The sequence below is a fragment of the Siniperca chuatsi genome, linkage group LG6 (assembly GCF_020085105.1).
Source record: "Siniperca chuatsi isolate FFG_IHB_CAS linkage group LG6, ASM2008510v1, whole genome shotgun sequence".
Classification (NCBI taxonomy): Eukaryota; Metazoa; Chordata; class Actinopteri; order Centrarchiformes; family Sinipercidae; genus Siniperca; species Siniperca chuatsi.
In genome coordinates, this window is record NC_058047.1 from 12,332,578 (window position 1) to 12,352,561 (window position 19,984).

The following is a 19,984-nucleotide window of genomic DNA, read 5'->3' on the forward strand; positions in this document are numbered from 1 at the left end:
TGAAGCCTTGCAGTGAACTACATATTTTAGGTTTGAAGTGTTCTGTTACTTCTGCAGACACATTAACGGACATCACAGAATACACATTCGTCTACCCAGCAATGTGGAGGGTTTCCTTACGTCTAGATTTAGTGGCATCGGTGTGCAACAGGTCATGGTGGCAGGCTGAGAGGGATGGTAGCTGGATCTACCTCCCGGCTGTGGTGGCTGAGTGGCTGATTTACTCCTCGCTATCCTCCATCTTCAAGCACACTCCATCTGTAGTGGTGGTAAATCAGACATAGGCTGCTACAGAAACCTAGGCTGAACCACAGACATAGAAAAAGAAAATGATAAAAGTACAGGACTTTTCATTCAAATGCAACAACAACTGAGATTTCCTTCAGCTCCACAGTAACAGAGGGGGAGGGGAGAAAGGCTGTGAGATTGTTTTAACATTTCATTTAATCTCGTATTATGTCTTAAAATATTGTTATCAGAACAAGATTTAAGATATATTGGGTAAGAATAATAACTAGAATATTTTAAGTCCATAAAGCTGACATGATCGGCCATATCTTAAGACATTGTCACTTCTCTCTGGACAATTCCAAACTTTTCACTGATCTCAGCCAATTTTCACTTGTTTCAACAATAAGAGGTGTGAGAACTCATTACATAAGTAATTTTTTATTTATTTTTTCCAGTCTAGAATCTTTACACCTTCATTGATTTGGAAACAGGGTCATTGTGTGTTAAAACTGGGAATTATCGAGACAGATGGCACAAAACAAAAGGGTGCAAATAATGAGTGAAGTAAAATAATGAAAAGGTTCGATAGATTAAGGCAGAACATGGATTAAAAGAGGAAAAGCTGTCAAAAGTACAATGTTCCATCTCTTATTTATCTTATCTTGCTGTGCTCTGTATCTAGGTATCACAGGTAGCGACTATATCAATGCCAACTACATTGATGGCTACAGGAAGCAGAATGCCTACATCGCCACCCAGGGTCCATTGCCAGAGACATTCGGGGACTTCTGGAGGATGGTGTGGGAACAGAGAGCTGCCACTGTGGTCATGATGACCAGGCTGGAGGAGAAGTCACGGGTAAGTCCATTCAACCAATTTTTGGACTGATGCTGGGCATTGTTTTTGGCAGGTTTCTTTTTAAGGTCCCTCCAGTGACCTCACAAACCCCTTTTAAAATTTAGTTTTTTGAATGAAGCTCAAAATCAAATCACTTGTTCGCAAGACCATGTACAAGAACCAGCTGCTGCAAATTGCACAGCTTTACAGTAATTTCCCAGTTGCACACCTGAACTTCATTGGTAGGTAATCAGACTTCATTTTCTTGAGATGGATTGCTTTCATAGAAGTGTAGAAATTTGAATGGGGTGCTGAAAGCAGCAGGGAAGGGTGATAAAACCGAGTTAACTCAAAGACGGTCTACCTGTGCACATCTGATAAGTTAGGCTGTGCGTCCACTGGGAGTATCTTCACAGACTTCGCTCTGTTTTCTCTTCTTATTTTCAGTGGAAACGACAAGCTGTTGCATGTTCCCTACTGTGCTGAGAGCTTAGCAAGTTTTAGCGCTCAGAGTGCACAGTGTAGGAAGCTAAAATTAAATTTTAAGCAACAGAGTGCCATGGAGATTTTGCAGTACCTGTGACCAGTGCCTCCCAAAACCATCTGTTGATAGTGGAAGTGGCTTAGTTCCAGAAGGGAGGAATGAGATGTCAGGGTGTGATCACACTAGTCCACTTTTGTTTGTTTTTTATACATTTATGTCCATGGGAAGCGGCCACAAGGTGTGCAGGAAGTGCATTCTTTGGAAGGGGCCCAACCTGGTGTGAGATGGAAAAGAACACTTTCTTTAGTTATGAACAGTCCAACTTTTTTGAGTTGTGCCTATGATGTTCACACTTTTTTTTTAGCCAACCAGCTCTAGCAAAGAACAGAGAAGGTTTCATAGTAAGAAGGCAACAGCAGCACTTTACAACCACAAACTATCAGATTAAAAACAGAAAATGTATTAGAAAAATTGGCAGCGGTTACTGTGATCATAGTGAATCAGTAGAAAGCACGCTGGCTCTGTTAAGGAAGTCTCTTACGTGTTTGACAGTTGGATATCAGTTCTGTTTGCCTACAGTGACAGCTAGTTGTTAGTGCCTGTGGTATGACCCATTTTTCTGAATCATGAGCTGAAAATGCAGGTGAGTGCTACAAAAGACTACATAAAATTAAGCCAAATGGTGGGAGTGCACCTTACCATCTACGAAGATTGTATTTTTTGCTATCAAGGAGTGCACTTGTCTAAATGTCAAAAAGCCAAACACAATGTTTCATCCTGTCAACTCAAACCTGTGTCAACATCAGGCTCACTCACCCCAGGTGTCTCCACTCATTTTCCCTCCCTCTATCCCTTTTCAATTGTTTACCTATCCTCCATACTGACATGCGCGTTCCACACCTGTCAAACGTGATCAGGATTAGCTGGCGGTAGAACTTGACTGTCAGCTTGAGCAGGAAATGGGAGAGAAAGCTGGAGAGCAGCGTGTCTTCCTCACTAGCTGTCACATCTCATCTGATGTCCGCTGGCGCATCACACCCCATATTGGATGAATCTTTATTAAGTGGGCTGACAGGGGAGGGCCGGGGGGAAGCAGGTGTTGTGTTTTCAGATATACTGTAGAACCCCTGGACAAAAGACTGCTAAAAAAAATCAAGTCAACATGAGATATCTGTCCAGGATTTGTTTGTTTTTTCAAAAGTGGCATTTTACTCTCATTAAAACATTTAGAATAGGAGGTATTTTATGTGAGGATCTGAAATGATAACACTTTATCAGGCTTTTATTTTGACAGATATTGAATTAAGAATTGATTGAAGTGATTATGTTCCCTAAATTCACAGTCCTGCACACTGATGTTTTGCATTACTGGTGAACATTTTTGTTATAAGATTTAGGGAAGGATGCAGGCAGGATTTGTTTAAGGTTGGTGAAGTTAAGCTATAAGAGTGGAGTTGCTGTGACAGTCTGGTCACATCTCTTTCAGTCTGCATAGTTTTGTTTCTCAGATTTCTCAGAAATAGAGAGAAGCTACCCTGGTGTTTCTGTCAACACTGCTTGGTGTTTTAATCCACCTTTATGAGTGGTGCGTGTGCGTGAGTGCATGTATTTGTGTGAGAGCGAGCATGATTTGATTTTTTCTGCACTCCATTTATGTGTAGGATCTTATTCATCAGTGGAGACACCATTTAATATAATGTGACATAGATATTGCAACTGATACCTCTGTCTGTCTCTTTCACTTCCAGATTAAGTGTGACCAGTACTGGCCCAGTCGTGGCACAGAAACCTATGGTATGACCCAAGTGACCCTGTTGGACACCATAGAACTGGCCACTTTCTGTGTCCGCACTTTCTCCTTGCACAAGGTAGGATGATTTCTCTCTCTCTCTTTCTCACACATACATACAAACACACATACAGTATGCACACCCCCACTGTCTACATCTTTTATTTTTTGCAAATAAAATACAACAAAAATTATGGAATAAACCGTGTGCTGTTTTTCCATTCGATGTAAAGGTCTATACATAAATAGCCCTTCGTCCACATTGTCCTTCCTGTCCTTTTACCTTGTTCAGCTCTCTCTCTCCTCAATAGATCATCTGTTTATGTGCATCTGCCAAATTGGAGCACTTAGGTAAAGTGAGCAGAAGAGAAACTCAATATACATAATTGGCAGACTGCTCTCATGCTCCTATGTGCACACGCACACACACACACACACACACACACACACACACACACACAGATTTAAACACTGAAACACACAGGCAGATAGTCTCCACACAAATAAATGAAAACATTCTTAAGATGAAGGATTTGCACATGCAAGCTCACATGCACACTCATACAATAAGATATAGTGAAGGTCGCACACAAACAGACACAAAACCCAAATACATGTACTTACATACCTTCACACATATGCATAAATATGACGCCACACCTGCAGAAATGAATAACACACATTAAAGTGCATTTATATACAGACACTCACACATAGACACAGAAAAAAAGACGAAAGAAACACCAGCTGATCTACATGCAAACACACTCGCACTCACAGTCTCACACACCTTATGGTCATGCAAACATAAGTGTTGTAAAAAGACCTCTGAGAACACTTAGAGTAGAGGTGAACCTGCCATTGGAAGTCAGCTGCTTAAATCACAGCTGACTTTTTTCAGCGGAACATTGAGCACCATAGCAATCCAGTGATGGTAAAGATAGCAAGATATCAGCAGCTACGGTGCTTTAAAGCTTGCTGGTTGACAGTCAAGGCCATTTACATTCTGCCGCTCTCAGCCACCATCAAATCTACCAATAGGATTCTTTTTCTATCTATCCTTTCCCTCCTCCTCATAACTGCAGCCATTGCTGTGATTTCTCACTGAGCTGTTTTCACTTTATATCTCGGAGAAAAAATATGTTGTTGGATTTGTGTAAAGTATAAGGTAGCAGAAGCTGGCAGTAGACACATAATCATATAAACACAGCGCATCTACAAAGCAGCCACCGTGGTACCTATCCATATGTATGTGTCCTACAATGATCCAGAATCTAAAATTTACACACATTTTCACATCCCTGCAGCCTGACTCAAATGCAGAAACAGGGAATGTCCAAAAAAAATAATAATAATAATAAGAGTAAGAAGATTAAGAAAATAAGATTTAGGTCAGTTTGCTTTTAATTACCACACTTATTTATTCATTTATTCAGCAAGGAAAAAATTCCCTCGGTCAGAAGCAGAAGCACTGCATTGAAATGCAAACAGTAACTCCATTAGAGGATCTTCTGAGAGGAAAGAGAGGAGAGGAGGATAGAAAGATGCAAGAGAGATTTTTTTTCTCTCTTCTTATCCTTCTCAAAAATCTTCCTCTGGATCCCAGCTTGTATCTGATGCGTCGAGAGTTGAGTTTGAGGAGGGAGCTGACAGACTGCTGTGTAATGTGGGTGTCTGCTGCATGTATCTGTAGATGTTCTGAGCAGCTGCATCGTGAGAGCATGAAGATATAAAACCTGTACTGTTCAGTATAGAAATGATCGTACTTGTTATATTATGATGAGCCCATCTGATCAGCTCTATATGTGTGAAAGTGTTTCCCAAAGGAAAATTACACCCTCTTAAGCGATACTGCACCAAAAATCTATTTTAAGTTTAATTCATTCAAAGTTATTAGTTTTTTCCTCAGAGAGCACAGCAGCAGGGGTTGGCTTTCATTCATATAGGTGGCAATGTGAATTTTTTCACAGTGGGAAAATAATATCAGTATGAACAATCCAAACATGATATTTAATCACAATATTGCTAAATGCATCATTTTTATTTCAATCCTAACACACAACCCTGTCAAGCTTGACAGTAGCCATCTGCATCACAAACCAATACAGGGGCGGGTAACACCTGCCTGTCTACACATGAAAATTAGTTTTTTATTAAAGTTTAAAGAGATCTTTGTTTTGTGGCATAGTGTCTGTACAGTACAGGCCTGAAATTCTGGGCTCAGTCAGACTACCCCAGTCAATGGTTTAAGCATCTTCTGTGGGGGCAGACGAAAAGCATCCAGTAGATTAGGTGGGTTGAAGGCAAGTGATTATTAGATGTTTATTAGAAGTTGGTTAGAACACTCATCATATAACATCAATAACCCCTAAAATGCCTTGAACAGTGCACCATGTCTACATCGACCATGTTGCAAAAGCAGCACACACACTCCATTTTGGTTTATTTTTGTTGGCCAGTCACTCCAAACACAACAATTCCACCACCATATCCAACCCATCTCTCCGTTCTTTCCAGAATGGCTCTAGTGAGAAGCGGGAGGTTCGTCAGTTCCAGTTTACAGCGTGGCCTGACCACGGCGTACCAGAGTACCCGACCCCCTTCCTGGCCTTCCTCCGTAGGGTGAAGACCTGCAATCCGCCTGACGCGGGACCCATCATCGCCCACTGCAGGTCAATAGCAACGTTTTGTTGTTAGGGTTGGTTAAAAATACTTTGTTTTGTTTTTTGCTCTGAGATCCAAAGTACCCTGTAAACTTTTATGTCACTGGAATGTCTGGGGACAGTTTTATGTGCCCCTGTCGTTAGCTCGATGCCACTCTGGTGTGACCTTTAGAGCAAAATAGAAGCCTAACCTTACACATGGAAGAGGTATCCCTTTTTCATTTTTGCCCTCGCCCATGGTGTGTGTGTGTGTGTGTGTGTGTGTGTGTGTGTGTGTGTGTGTGTGTGTGTGTGTGTATGCCCATGAGCAAACAGAATAGCAGAGCTCCTCTGTAATTGCTATTATATATTACATAACACACATTATACAAACACATGCTCTCTTTCTGACCAGACCTCCATTTTTTCTTTTCTCCATTGGTCAAATCATCTTTCTTTTTAAGACATCCCTTTTTTCTGTGCTTTTATTCTCTCCACCTCTGTCTCCTTTTTCCCTCTCTGTGAAAAGCCTCACAGTAATCCTTTCCCATCTTTCTTGCTTCTCCCTTTCTGCTCCTTAGCCCTTCCTCCTTTTACAAGCGATATTTCTCAAATGGCTTATTCAAATTGAAACCTTCCTTTTTGTCAAGATAAGAAGACTTCAGTGAGTCCAAAGCACTAAACAATAAAACTTAAATTTGACAGCTTGCTTTGCTCAGTCTCCATCACTTTCCTCTTGTTGTTCTGTCATTTTTAGTTGTTTCTGAATTCCCTCTCTAGCTATCACTATATCTCTCTGTTTTCCTCTCCTATTGAATTACTTGAATAGGAGAGCCACAACAAATCTACAAGCAATAACGCCACAATAAATCTGCGTAAACATTACTGAACATATATAATTACCTCATGTTTTAATATTTTATGAGTGAGAATAACTATAAATTACAGTTAAATTCCTACAACACAAATGTGACAGGCACTTAGTATTATATATTAAATAAATATAGTAAATAAATATTCAAAGCCACAGCACCCTGAGGAGATGAGATCCTATAAATAAGAGCAAGGGAGAAATTAATTTCTATTAAACAAACCTTTGACTTCTCTTTCTTCTCATTCCTTTCCTCCTACAGTGCGGGTGTCGGTCGAACAGGTTGCTTTATCGTCATCGATGCCATGCTTGAGCGTATCAAGCACGAGAAGACGGTCGACATTTACGGCCATGTGACACTGATGCGCTCACAGCGAAACTACATGGTGCAGACGGAGGACCAGTACAGCTTCATTCACGATGCACTGCTGGAGGCGGTGGCCTGCGGCAACACTGAAGTGGCTGCCCGGAGCCTCTATTCCTACATCCAGAAACTGGCCCAGGTGGAGAGTGGCGAGCACGTCACTGGCATGGAGCTGGAGTTCAAGGTAAAGGATATGGAGCAATTTCCTTAATAACTTGGTGGCTATTTTTTAAGTACATTGCTTTAACTGAAATTACAGGGTTTTACGCAGCGTTGAAGATTATCTCGGTCTTCTTTTCACTAATAAACCATGTTTCAGATAAACTAACTACTACTAGGTCTGACATGTAAATTACAGGACAGACTGCTTGTAGTTTTTTGCAGGTGGCCCCATTTTGAGTTTTGACAAATGTAGGCACCAATTACAATTACAAATAACAGCTCAAAAACTCACCTGGCAGATTGAGCTGACCTGAAGCCAAGACCGTTACAAACAACGTGCAAATCAGATGAGAAATAGCAGACATGTTAGATCAGTGTCTGTATTAACTTTTCACTCTTTGGACTTAATCATAACTAAATAATGAACATGACATGAAATGACATTAACGCTAAGTTTTGTCACCTTGTCTTAAGCACATGTAAGCCTTATAAATGAGGCTCGCTGCCAGCTTTATCTTCCTGGAAGTTATTTTGGATGCAAATCCAATTTCTTTGCCTTTTAATTTTTTGCTCTTCATCATTATTTGCTGTGTGCGTAATTATTTGCTGCAATAATGGCTTTTTGATTAGTGATCATGCATTTCTTTGCATTTTGATACTTGAACAAAATATATAGTGGTTCTTGACCAACAACTGTGTTTCTGGCAAGACACTGTGAAACTAAATGAGGAGAATGGGGAGGAGACATAAAATGGATGATTACAGTAGCTGATTGGGGAAACTAGGAGAATAACATTTCAATGGAGTGAAGATGCAGTTTACAGCAAATCCTTGTATCTCAGACAAATTGAGTTAGGAGTTAGACAAGAGGTATGTTGGATGTCTCTTTCAGCTTGTTGCTCATAAAGACATAATGGAAACAGAATGAACAAAGTGCATAACACAATAAGCTTAAATAGTTAAGAATTTGAGATAAAGACACTTCTCTTGAAGATGTAATACCTTTCAGCTCCAGGTAAGTAGAATATAGATTAAAGAAGCCTTATTTACATGGCAGCTATTTGTCAGTGTTTGCCGTATCTGCTGCCCGAGTAATAGGATCTCAGATGGACTGGAAAGCAACTCTCCTTTACTTTCTTAAGCCTCACTTCAGTAATTGAATCACTTAGATACACACTATTTGAATTATTATTGTATTTGTTGCAAAGCTAGAAAATGGAAATATTGAAGCCCTTTGGCCACAATGATCATTTTGGAGGATTTGGAATAATGTGCTTAAACAAAGAAATTGAGTTTAATCTAGCAGGCACAAGACAAAGGATTTTAGCTGAAAGCAGCATGGATTTGAGTTTAGCTTTGAGAAAGAAAGAGTGTCTGCTTTCTTAAAGAATTTCATGACAAAGCAGTAGGTGAGGATAGACAGCCGGGCACAGTGTTTACATAGATCTCCATTAAAGATCTTAACAATCATCAACTTATAAAATCACCTTAGTTTCAGCGCTCCAGTCACTATCTGCTGACCTTGAATTGCACACACACTGACTCTCAAATCATCCATCATCTTCCCATCATCATTCACCAACATGGCCCCCCTGCCAAGAAACATTAATAGTGCTGGTGTGTTTCGGCCTTTTTTTTACTCACTGGCGCACAACGGTGATGGAATCTCTATCGCCATCTGCAACAGGGATAATGCTGAGCTGGCGTCAGGAGTCAAACGGGGATTAATAATGTCCACACTACAGTCAGGATAGAGAAGAGAGGTGTGTGTGAAGAGGGGTGGGGGAGCTAAGTAATTAATACTTGATGATGACAAATGGAGGTGGATGGCAGGGCAAGTGGAGGGAGGAACGTTTTGGCTAATGAACAAAGGGACGACTGTATGCTAACTTGGCACTAAGGAAGTGACTTGACAGAATGCTGCGCTATAGGGATGGGTGGGAGGGTATTGTCAATCTCAGGTGGGAAACAGTGTCATACAGAGTTAAGCTGTGACTGCTGGGATTCACAGGAGTTCAGCAGGGAGAACAAACCCAGAAGAGGGACTTGTCGTGAATTTGTCAGACTAGTGCTTTCTAGCATATGTGCATGAATAAGGGAATACAGGGAAAGATTTATGCACAGAAGACATTTGTGCACATAACCCACATGCAAGCGAAGTATTCAGCAACATACACAAATCACAAAAAAGAGCTACTGGGCAACTGGGATCCATATAAAATTAAATAGCAAAGGAATGATTTGGAATTCAGCAGCAGAGTTTTAATTTGGAAATGCAAACAAGGAGACAAAAATGCTCTTTGGTTTTAAATGAAAATGATGGTGGCAGTTTACAAGAGCTTCTCAAAGGCATTGAGTGGCATTGTAGCCATATCATAAGCATAATTAATACAGTTAACTGTGGTAACTGTTTAATTATATATATTTTATTAAACATTTATTGTTTGTTAGGATTATGGCTTTGGGCAGGTTAGGATTAGGATAATCAAAACCTTATAAAATCAGAATCAGAATCAGAAATACTTTCATGTTCCCCAGAACCCCATGTTCTGACATATAACACCATATATGATTATCCCTGTTGAGGTGAAACATGCTTAATGTATAATCAGGTCTTACCTTCCAAGAGAAAAGATATACTGCACTATAAATGGTAGAGGAACTGGCAACTGTGACCAGAGGTACCCTAGGTGCCTCTCTGCCCTGTTGGATGACAGGTTGCCAGGTTTGGCTCCGTTTCCTGCACCCTATTCTGTGTTTGGTGGTGTAGCTGAGGGCCTCTTTAGCATTGCCAGGCCACCTCAGGCCATTCCAGGGGCCTTTTGTGAAACACAGATCAAAGGGAGGACAGTAGCAAGGGATGAAGGGAAGGGAAGGGAAGGGAAGGGAAGGGAGGAGGAAAAGATTCAAAGAGAAACCCTTTCACTTTCACTTTGTGTATTTTTACAGCCATTGAGAGACAAGGAGTCCAGAAAATAAATCTGCATTCCCGCCTACTGTTTAGTGGGGTCAGTTGCAACTCATCTTTTTCTCTCCTCCCTTTTGCGATGCTGCTAGTGTCTTCAGCGCGCCATGCTTTTCTCTGTCTGAAAGGGGGTCTAAACAATCTGATTAGGGTGTCTTCCATTTGCAGGCAAATGCTAACAAGCAAGCACACACACCCACACACACACACACACACAGATTCTTTGTTGAGACATTGGAATGAAGAGGAAGCGATCATAAGACTTGCTGACCCACAAACTCCCACTGAGGTCCCTATCACGATGGTGATGTAGCAGTACAGCTCTTCATTTTGATCATTATACAGCGTGTGTGTGTGTTTGTCTTTCTGAACATCCCTGTGTGAGTCTATGTTTTATGCAAACATACCACACTGCCATTATCAAAGGCACTGGTGACCCACTTTTAGACAAGTTCTGTTTCATACAGACTTGATCCAGAGGCTTGTTAGTCTGGGTGTGTGGCATATTTTCCATCGTTGCATCTGACCCTGCAGGACCTCACAAGTTGCAAAAGGGGATAAAGTTTTTGAATTGCTTTCCGATAAATGTATTCTTGATAAACAATGTCCCTTTGAAGCTGTGCCATCATCAGTAAAGCAGATTAGATTGGGTTTGCTTTATTCTTTCTGTCATTGATATACACTTCTCTTGATCTGTCTCGCACCTGTCCTCCCCTCCTTCCTTGCCTCTCCTCCTTTTTTCATCCTCTCCTGGTCTTCCTTCCTCACTCTTCTCTTTTCATGCCTCTTCTTTCCTCTTTGTAACTACCGTGGCTTTTGCCAATTCATTCCCTCTTCCCCTCACCACTGTACTTCCTTTTCATCTTCTGTTCATCTTCTTCCTCCTCCATACCTTTCATCCCACACTCTCTGTGTAACATTTTTTCTTTCTGTATTTTTTAACCTCACTCTCTTACTGTGCATTCCTTCCCTCCATTCCTCAATCTTTCCTCTCCAGCGTTTGGCCAACTCCAAAGCACACACGTCGCGCTTCATCAGTGCCAACCTTCCCTGCAACAAGTTCAAGAATCGGCTGGTCAACATCATGCCCTACGAGACCACGCGTGTCTGCCTGCAGCCAATCAGAGGCCTGGAGGGATCAGATTACATCAATGCCAGCTTCATTGATGGATACAGGTAGGAGGAGGGGTGCGATGGCGGGAAACATGCAAGCAGGAGGCATGAGTACGGTGATGCCATAATAGTTTTTTCTATTGCCAGGAAACATCTTTGATAATGATAATGAAATTTTCCTCTCTGAGAGATTAAACTTTAAGATAAATTTGTGCAGAGAAGGTAGATACAGTAGATAAGGGAAATGGGGATGATTTAGATGCAAAAGTAAGATGCCTAATTCAAACAACAAATTTATACACATTGCTTTTTCGTCTTTGCGATCCACAAGGTGATGTATTACTCATTCAAAGCTATCACTTCAAGAATGTATTGAACATCTTCTTCAAGAATGTATTAAGTATCAGCAAGAACTTTTTAAGTGTTATTCCCAGAATTTGTGTCAGTGGTGTTAAAAATGGTACTGATTACTTATATAAACCAAACATAAATGGTTTTAATATGATTTTACTGTATACAGGCAACAGAAGGCCTATATCGCAACGCAGGGCCCCCTGGCAGAGACTACAGAAGACTTCTGGAGAATGCTCTGGGAAAACAACTCTACTATTGTAGTCATGTTGACCAAACTGAGAGAGATGGGACGGGTAGGACATAAACACACATGAACACAAACATTTGATTTGTGTTATATCTTAACCTTCATTAATGGAGGGTTTCAAAGAGTCAAAGGAAAATAAAATGAAAAAATGTATCGTCTAAATATAAATTAGGGTTTGTCTACCCTTTTTCTCAAACAGGAAAAGTGTCACCAGTACTGGCCGGCGGAGCGCTCTGCCAGGTACCAGTACTTTGTGGTTGATCCCATGGCAGAGTACAACATGCCCCAGTACATCCTCCGAGAGTTCAAGGTCACAGACGCCAGGGTAAGACACATCTGGGAGGGTTGGATGTGGATTGAGTGTGGATTAAGTAGTTTGCGAGGTGGGGACAAGCAACAAATTAAGGCGAAATAATAAACAGTTTTTAACAAACATAGTAATTACAGCATTTTGTTCAGAAAAAGTTGGGGAGTTGCACATGAAAATGAGATGAAAACAATGTATTACTGGGTAACCTCTGTTGTTTGGTGGTGCAGCAATAACCAGTCAAACACTTGACACCATAATTTCAATTTAAAATATTTCTCATCATAACTAAAAGTAAGTTTATATTAGATTGTTGTCAGCAATTTTAAACATGAGTATTAAATATTAAGCTTTCAATATCAGTCCCTCAGATTCAAAAAGCAAGGGGCACTCTATGGATTCTCCATTTTATAGTGACATTCAATGGCAATAAAGGACCAGTGTATTGTTCGTGAATAATCGTGCAACATACAGAGACACCACTTTCCCAATACCCTCAAAAAAACAGAATGCAATGCAGTTCCAAATTATGCTTTTATTTCCACAATTGCATTGGAGACCCACCCTTCACTACGGGAGTACGGGAAATGTAGGAAATTAAGCAGGTTAAGGAAAAGTAGGTCACATAAACACAGAAACATCACAAGTAGATTTTTTTTTCTTTCAAAAGTCCCTAAAATGGCTTTAATATTGTAATTTTCCTCTGTAGTAACAAGATATCATGTTGACTTAATGTTGAAAGTAACTTTATTTAAATATTAATGAGAGTTCACAACCAAAGTGACTTTTCTTGCCCTGAACTCTTTATAATCTACTCTACACTACTGTAGTTATCTTTTTACCTCGGACAGTTTGAAGCAGCAGCGAGACTGTAGTGCAGAAATAAAACTGCTTCCTCTCTTTGCCAAACAGGCTGACATATCCAATGATTTCCCAGGCAGTGTGGCAGCTAGTTAGCAGTCATCCTGTTGGTATTAAAAAAATGAATACATTATATCTCTGCACGCACACATATATACACACATACATTTATACACAAACAGACACACTATCCACAGTGTGGAAATCAGACATAAATGCTCTTTAAGCTGGTATGCCATCACCCCACACGTACACAAACACACAACACACACACACACACACACACATTTTCTTCTTTATACATAACCCTGTGCAGTGTGCAAAATGCCTCTCTTAGGCTCAAACACACGCGCACACACACACACACACACAATGTGTACATAGGTATGTGGCATAAAGTGAGCCTATCGCCATGTTGATTTGGTATTCTCAGCACAAATATACACATCCATGCATACATATACACTCACCTTTGTATTTTTTATATATTTTATTTTTTAATACACAAGGACACATACATTCTAAACACAAGTATTTACAGAATGTATGTTTTAACCCCCCATGAACACTCTAACACACATGCATACATTTTGTCCAGTGTACTGGTTAGTTTTGGTGTCACAGTCAAAGCTTATCATCAGAGTTAAGGAAGCAAAACACAGAGAGAGAGAGAGAAGATGCTAGTACAGACACGGTTTATGGAGGTGTGAAAGTAGAGGTTAGGTCGGTGTAAATTGTTAAGAAGCACTGTATGTGCAGCTGTGTGTATAGATTTTTAGGTTTTTAACTAAAAAGGTTTTTAAATTACTCATAGTGTATGCATGTGAGAATGTATGTAAACTGGGTTTAACCCCAGATTCCATAGATTATGTGATGTGAGATGTACATGAATGTTTGTGTTTGTATATGTACGATTAAGAGTGTGTATGTGTGTGTTCGCATTTACGTTGCATGCCTCTGCACAGTAATAGCATAGACTCCACGCCTCAACACTCACATCTAGCGAGCCAGTCACGTATTTAATCACACAATTTGACACGCCGCGTGGGCCCTCAGGTTGTGTGTTAAATTTTCCTCTCTTTTTTTCTCTCCTCTCCTTCATCGGCGTGCTTGGTTTATTGTGTTGTTGTCTTTGCCCTTCTTTCACTTTTAATCCTCCTGCTGAGGCAAAATGTTTTTGAGATGAAAAACAAAGGCTGCGAAAGAAAGAAAACATGCAATGCGTCATAAAACAGGGAAAGAGACATGAGATGTCGTACAAAGAGAGTTGGTACATGAAGCTAACTGTATTTGTCAAGTACAATACATGTACAAGATTACATCTTGGCGGCATCGGTGCAGAAATATATCAACAGCTCAGATAGCTACACTGTGCATACTGGCACACTGGACAACAGGACCTTACATTCAGAGCACAAGAATTCAATACACAGATTATGTATATCCTTTTATATGCAAAAGCTGCATATGTTGTTCATTCAATTTTCTGTCACCCTCTGCATTTAGCATTCTAGCTGTAGAGGGGGATGGTTAGCTCATGGCAAAAATCAGAATGAATAAGAATGTAGCGCAGCCACCGTGAGAATACCCGTGATGAATATAGAGCCCAAGGTACTTGTTTACATCAACACATTTTCATGTTTAATATTAACTCAATCTTATGTCATTTTTGAAACAGAACAATAGATGAAGAAAGCTCTTCCATTGTTTTAAATCCATTGTTAGTTTCACAAGGTTATTTGATCATTGTTGTAATTGTTTTCTACGGTCACTGCCAAATGAAATGACTATATAATGTTTTTTGTAGCATTTTCCGCATACACCATCTTGACATGGTACTATTTTTATCATCCATTGTGTAAGTGCTTGCTGGACTGTACGATACCTTGAAACCAGAGAAAATTAACTATTAGCTATTTTTATCCAGCAGCCAGTGTGGGCAGTCAGTAATCCTCAGTTGTATGATTAATTCTTTAGAATAGAAGAGCACCTGAATTTGCTTGATCGTTACGTGACAAAGCATTTACTTCAGGAGACAAACGTAACTGCTATAATCCAAATTTTTAGCAGTATGCTTTGATCAGAGGCATGTAATTCCACCATAAATATATACAGTTCTTTCTTTTGTTTTGTGTTTTTATGACCCGTCTAACATTAGAGGCAGTGTGGACAGTTGCTTGCAATTAGCCCGTTACACACAGCATAGCTTTTGGCCATTCTAAGGTTGTAGCCAATTACATACACATTGATTGTTACCTTTCTGTCTATTTACCAATTCACAGACTCAATTGCAATTTGTTTATCATTATCAAGCTACTCAAACAAGTGCAGAAATGTTGCTAAAAGGGCAACATAACAAATGTTATCAGAGGTATCTATGTCTTCCTCGGTGTAAGTTCACATTCTTGCATATTACATTGATTCTGTAACACAATTTAGACAAAATTACTCTAGACCTAATTTTAGAGTCTATAATTCTACACCATCTAATAGCAAGATAACAAAAAGGACAAACAGATCCCAGTTTACTCGCCAACTGAGTACTGATCGAATTGTGCCTTTGCAGTGTGAACAAATGGGAAGAGAATGTGTGAGAATGACACATCATGTCTAAACGGAAGTCTGTTGCACAGAGAAATGAGAAATGAACACCTGCTTGTCTTAATTGCTGGCATCAAGCAGACAGCCCGTCTCAAAATGCAAAAATGGTTCTCTCTGCTCACTTTCTTGAGAAATGTATTCTCTCAAGACAACTTGAAAAGAACTTCCTTAACAAGGACACATGTTGACTGTGCATTATCAGACTTGATGATCAGCTCTCTCAAAATAAAGCAGATCACTTCACTTGTCCTAGTGTGATGCCACCTGATTGTAAAAAATGTATTTAAATGTTTTTGTTTGTATTGGAGTCAAGTGCAAGTGCACCACTATAACAAGATTATAAGAATCAATATAAGATTAAATTGTTAAGATTGACATTTTGTCTAGCAGGCTTGTCAGTGTGTCAGGGTTTTTGTTTTCAATTTTCATCATCCAATCTCACCTCTTTGTCCGTTAGTCCTCCGTTCTTGCTTCTTACCTCCATCATTCCGCTCATCCATCAGGTCGTTCTATTGATTGCATCGCGGGATTATCCTATACAACATGGTGTCTGGGAGAAGACGCTTGTCATGGCAGATACACTATTGATTAGCTTTAACTGGGACCTACTCATGCCACACACGCACACACAAACACAAAAAACACGACATGAGAAAATTGGGTTGGAGGTAGAAGAGTGGCGTGGGAGAGTAGAGAACACATTGTTCCTCTGTGGTGTGTGTGTCATTGTACATTTATTCATCTCTTCTCTATGTCTTCTCTTGCTTCTTTACTTGATCTATAATCTCCATCTTCTGTCCTCACTTGCTTTTCTGTCTATTTGCAGGATGGCCAGTCCAGGACAGTAAGGCAGTTCCAGTTTACTGATTGGCCGGAGCAAGGCGTACCCAAATCTGGGGAGGGATTCATTGATTTCATTGGCCAGGTGCATAAAACCAAGGAGCAGTTTGGACAGGATGGACCAATCTCTGTCCACTGCAGGTAAGGGGTCTCACTGTCATGTTGCACCGTAATTTCTCTACTGCACAGCATTAAAAATCCAAAATGCATGTCACTTTGCTTTAAAATATATATATTATAATAAAGGTTTTCTTGAAAAGAGGGGCGTGATATGCCGTACTTCCAGGCACTGCAAGATGTTTGTCTGCAGTCCAAAGACACGCTTTCCTTCTTGAAAGAGATATAAGGCTTTAAGTATCAAGACAAGATTAAATCACTTCTTTAGGTGGTTATTGTTTTGCAGCGCAGCACCTCCTGCGGTGCAGCTCTAACAGCATCATCAGATACGATTCCTCCTCTCCTTTTTGCCACCGCAGTACACTACCTCTGCACCTCCACAGGCCTATCTCCTCCATAATTGATAAGGCTGAGATGCTGCTTGGCATTTGCAAAGAGGAGGCACATGAAATGATACAGCCATTCTTTTTGGTTTTTATGATAGCTTCGTGATATATTTTTCATCACCTCGGGTGTAGCTTCCAAGGTAACCTTCATCATTAACTTGACATACTTTGAGTGGGATCCATCTGAATGAGTTGTTACCATTTGTTGCCGGACAATGGACATATTTGATAGGTTTGTTTTTGTATGCTCTGCAAAACTAGTAAAGAAAAAAAGAAATGTCTAGAAGTTCCTTTAACAAAGAAACTTACCTGTTTGTGATCCATTACATGGTTTTTCATGGTTTGATTGGCATTCAGAAAAAGCTTTAAGGATCCAACTGTTCTTTTGAATGTGGTAGTGTTAACAAACAAAGGTGTTAAAACACTGAGTAATTTCCTTGCTGTCTCATAAACATGGTTTACTTTTGGAACAGAGTAGGTGTCACTATTTCTCCACATTTCTATAGCACAGGCGCCATGACATCATCAAACGTAACATCACCTCCCCTGTGTTAAAAAGCAATGATGTCACCAGCCATCAAATGGCCCCCAGGGAGTTCTAAGATGTGTCAGGGAAGCTCCAATAAGACTGAGTTATTCCTCCCTTCTATGGGGCCATTATTGGAGGGGGAGAGAGCTGTCTTAAAGCAAAAAGATCAGTTCTTGCAGAAGGAATTGCGGGACTGGAGTAATGGACGAAAAGGCACACAGCCTATTAAACTGGACTGCAAGAGTCACATGACTAAGTTGTATTCAGCTGCCAAATGCACAGTTTTGGCATCCTTGACACATCTCAGTGAATTTGGTTTGATTTTTGGAGCATCATAAGAGGATTAACACAGACCTTCTGCAGCCTACAGTGTAGTAAATCATTAGAATTTTGTCCTGTTAATCGGGTATTTAACTTACCTGCAGTCCTTTTTAAATAATTTGTGTTAATTTTGTACTTTTTATCAAGTAGGTGTCACTTTGTCTAAAGGCAGATCATTTTGGAAAGAGGTTTCTCTTGAGTAGTGGCTTTGGTTGGTTTCTTTGTCTGTCACTACCATAGCTACCTCCTGCTCCTCCCTATCATCCACCTCCTCCTCCTCTTCCTCCCTCCCTCCACCTTCAGGCTTTTCATCTCTGAGTGGAGAGCTTATGCCTTCCCTTTCTCTTACTCTTTCGTCGTCAGTCACTGGCCTTGCCCGTCTGTCATCCCTCTGTTTATTTCTTAATCCTCTCTCTCTCTGTCTCTCTCTCTCTTTTCCGCTCTATCCATCCATCCATTCTCACACCTCTTTTCTTCTTCCTCCTCCTCTCCCCTCCTCAGCCACTATCTAATAGACCCACATACTTTTTGTCATTAATTGCCTGATTACTTCCTGTGAATGGGGACACCAAATCCTCTCAGTCTGCAGCGGCTCGGAGAGCCTTCAGATTTGAAGAGTCGATCTTCCTAGAGAGAGAGAGAGAGAGAGAGAGAGAGAGAGAGAGAGAGAGAGAGAAACTCTGAGTGTGTTTAAGAGTCCATGTGACAAGCTGTGACTGACTCCCAGGAAGAGGCTTTAGGTGGGCTTAGAGAAACCTTGGCGTGGGGGTTGGTAGTGGGTGGTCGTATGTTCTGCATGATTAGGCTCAATAACTACTGTGTTTGATATAATTTAATTTATTGTCAAATGATACGTCACGATACGTATGATAAGTCATCTTTTGTCCTAAGTCTAGCCTTGTCCCCCAACGGACACACACTCGTAGGCATACACACACACAAATCAGAAGTGCCTTCTAGCAGCCATTGCTTTCACTCTTCACTCAACAAAATAGCATTGGAGGCTAGAAGAAGCCCAAATAAATCTGTTGTCATATCAATTATTGTTCCATTGGTGAAGTGGAAGTCATTTCACAGCAAAGCAGCTTAGAGAGGCAGCTCTCAAGTATTTCAGGATCTGAGTCAAGACTGTATTTCTGGAGCGCAGCAGCAAGCTGACTTTTTCGACACATGGGAGAGGGGCGTAATGAGACTAAATGTTTGTGTTTGTTTGTGTGTATGATTTGTTTGTGTCCTTGAGGGCTCATTTTGTGTTTGACGAGAATGTGGGCGCACGTCAAAGTGAGTTCACAAAGTTCTCACATGCAGATTGCGTCCTTGCCATCGTCACCGTTGCGTTACCCCGCCTCAGGATTTCTGGCTATCAAAGTTTTCGAACAGTTCACTCTTTCAGGCAGTCAGAGCTGCAGACGTGCAAAGTTTCCCAGTGCAGCTCTACAACAAATTCCTGTTGTAGATGTTGCATTCATTTTGGAGGAAATTTAAGATCAAAGTTATTTAAAGATAACATCCCTATTAATTCACTTTGTCATGCGTTTATAGTGCTGGCGTGGGCAGGACTGGCGTCTTCATCACCCTCAGCATTGTCCTGGAGCGAATGCGCTATGAAGGCGTGGTTGATATCTTCCAGACAGTGAAGATGCTCCGGACACAGAGGCCAGCCATGGTCCAGACTGAGGTCAGAGGTCACAGGACACACATAAAAACATAAATCGCTTCTAGTTTTGGGGAACACGTAATTGTACTATAGTTTAATTTAGTTTGGAGGCTAAATACCAGAAATATGTTAAAAGACCTGCAGCAAGTTAACTAAACTTGACTAATTCTATATTAAATTATATATAAATTATCTTAATCACTGTGAGTAATGTACAGTATGTTTGAAATACCAGTTATCTATAATATGTACTAATAAATACTGTATTTTGTTTTAATTAGAAGTTGTCTGAAATTGTTAATCTCT

At 40.4% G+C, this 19,984-nt stretch overlaps 1 protein-coding gene across 24 annotated transcripts in view; it reads left to right on the plus strand.

Annotated features, from left to right (window-relative positions):
- ptprsa (protein tyrosine phosphatase receptor type Sa) overlaps positions 1-19,984 on the plus strand; it is a 229,772-nt gene that overhangs the window by 205,344 nt on the left and 4,444 nt on the right. For all 24 annotated transcript variants that reach the window (XM_044200931.1, XM_044200918.1, XM_044200921.1 and 21 more), the window contains 9 exons: positions 914-1,089; positions 3,301-3,420; positions 5,859-6,013; positions 7,117-7,402; positions 11,343-11,521; positions 11,979-12,105; positions 12,259-12,384; positions 16,655-16,809; positions 19,564-19,699. In XM_044200931.1, the coding sequence (XP_044056866.1) occupies positions 914-1,089; positions 3,301-3,420; positions 5,859-6,013; positions 7,117-7,402; positions 11,343-11,521; positions 11,979-12,105; positions 12,259-12,384; positions 16,655-16,809; positions 19,564-19,699 (1,460 nt within the window). The remainder of the gene's footprint in view (positions 1-913; positions 1,090-3,300; positions 3,421-5,858; positions 6,014-7,116; positions 7,403-11,342; positions 11,522-11,978; positions 12,106-12,258; positions 12,385-16,654; positions 16,810-19,563; positions 19,700-19,984) is intronic.